The sequence below is a fragment of the Austrofundulus limnaeus genome, unplaced genomic scaffold (genome assembly GCF_001266775.1).
Source record: "Austrofundulus limnaeus strain Quisiro unplaced genomic scaffold, Austrofundulus_limnaeus-1.0 Scaffold105, whole genome shotgun sequence".
Classification (NCBI taxonomy): domain Eukaryota; kingdom Metazoa; phylum Chordata; class Actinopteri; order Cyprinodontiformes; family Rivulidae; genus Austrofundulus; species Austrofundulus limnaeus.
This window is the reverse complement of record NW_013952507.1, coordinates 486,175-488,395: the sequence shown is the minus strand read 5'-3', so window position 1 is coordinate 488,395 and position 2,221 is coordinate 486,175. Positions and strand designations below refer to the sequence as shown.

General features: G+C 42.0%; 1 protein-coding gene across 1 annotated transcript in view; it reads left to right on the top strand.

Moving 5' to 3' along the window:
- Positions 1–2,221, top strand: part of gnmt (glycine N-methyltransferase) — a gene marked incomplete at its 3' end in the record, with an annotated part of 13,245 nt that overhangs the window by 2,444 nt on the left and 8,580 nt on the right. The window contains 1 exon segment of the mRNA XM_014013734.1: positions 522–649. Within this exon segment, the coding sequence (XP_013869188.1) occupies positions 522–649 (128 nt within the window).

Here is a 2,221-nt window from a genome sequence, read left to right as displayed (position 1 = left end):
ACACACACACACACACACACACACACACACACACACACACACACACCAGCAGTACGTCCTGCACAGTGGGAGGGGAGGAGGGGAAAAAAGGCAGAAAGACCGCAGCAGCGGGGCAGCTGCAGCCGAACCGGACCGAACTTCAGTCAAACAAGACCCAACACTTTTATTCCTGATTTAAACTAGTGATCTTGAGAGCAGCTGCAGCTGTATGCTTTTATTTTTTCTGTCAGGCTGTCGCGGAGCGCTCCCCTCCTCTGTCCTGTGAGGCGGACAGCTCAGCCGAGGCTGTCACGTTCTCTCGTCCTGGCCACACACCCCCTCCCCTACCCACACCCCCTCCCCTACCTACTTTGATGCATTTTTCAAATTTCGCCTTGGGGCGGAGTTATCTTTTCACAGGGGGGGTAAGATACACTTTAAACACGTTTAACTTCTAAACCAGTTTGATAAAAATCAAAGCCGTTTAATAAAAGTCACCTAATTTCTGGAGTATTCAGAGTTTTTGTGTTTGTTCTTTGCAGAGTCGACTCCATCATGCTGGTTGAAGAAGGCTTTAATATGGTCAGCGTGGACGCCAGCGATAAAATGCTCAAATACGCTCTGAAGTCCAGATGGGAGCGGAGAAAAGAGTCGGTCTTCGATCAGTGGGGTGCGAAAGTTTTTAACGTTTGGCAGCACTTCCTGTTTTCTGTCTCTTCTAGCTTCTGTTGTTCAAAATGGCCTCGATGCAAATCTGTAAATGTCTTTTGATCCATTTTGCCTTTTTTTATTTAGAAATGCAAGTCAAAGCAAATTCCCATACATGTTTAAAAATTTTAAACTTGATTTTAAGTAAATACGGTCCAGCTGAACATAATTTCTCTCTGTTTTATAAGAACAGGATGAAAATACTAGAGGTGTAAGTAATAGGGATGTCCCGATCCAGATTTTTTGGCTCCCGATACAATCCGATTTATAATGATTAGTCTTTCCGATACCGATCCGATAGCTTTATTTCTTTATTTATTTCCAAGTGACAAGGTTGGTAGTATTAAAGCGAGCCCTGCTGTTTCCACCACGAGAAACATCCAGTTTGCAGGTTTTGTTTCAGCATCATTGTTTTCCATTGAAAAGTGTTCTCACTCTGTGGACATGGTTGCATATTTGTSTGCATCTTGACTTCTTAACGGCAGTTGTAAAGCATGATGATGCTGAAAACTGTCGCAAAAACTGGATTGGCCCGATCACATGACTAAATCCGATTCTACCCGATTTTCAAAAAATGGCCATATCTGCCACCGATACTGATACTGAGTATCTGATCGGGACATCCCTAATAAGTAATTTAAAAAAATCATTCAGAAACAAGTCTTAACATTTGTTGATGGTTCATCCTGTTCGATAAAACTCAGTTATTTCTTTACTAAAACCTCTGTAACTTTGCTCCAGTTTATTGTAGCAGCATGAATCTTTGCACAGGTAACGTCCACCTGTGGGTTTATGGTTTCCAGGAGCTTTGTTCATTGTTTTTAAAAGGGTTTTAAACTCAATATTCCCAATATTCCACCTCAAGCCAGTATGATCGATGCACTGCAAAAACCTGACCTAACAAATAACTGCACTGGAACTAAAACACCCAGATTCACTCTTCATCATACGGTGACTTTAACAGAGCTAAACTTGGCCACAAGCTTCCAAAATACAAACGTTAATTGTCCCACCAGGGATAACAACACAATGAAAGATGCCTATCGCTCTGTTCCTCATGCAGCCCTGGGTCCCTCTGACCACTGTCTGGTTCATCTGTTCATCTTATTCCAACCTACAGGCAGAAACTGAAAACTGTAAATCCTGTAGTGAGAAGAGTGAAAAAGTGGACCAGAGAAGACTTTGATTCCACTGGAGTGTTTTTGAAGCCACTACGAACAACCTGGATGATATGACTACTGTCACATCCTACATTCGTTTTTGTGAAGATCTGTGTGTTCCAACAAAAACCTTCAGCTCATCCAGTAATAGCAAGCCATGGTTCACAAACTTGTATTAGCCAATTGTTTCAGAAACAAAAGACAACCAAAAAAGGGTTAAAAACAAAAAACAACTGGACTTCCAATTCTAAAGTTGAAGACGTTTTGCTTCCCATCCAGGAGGCTTTTTAAATTCAAAGTCTGTAGAGCTGAGATGCTGGCTTTAATAGATCCACCTGAGAAGCCAAGTGAGGACTTATGGTGCGTTCACACCG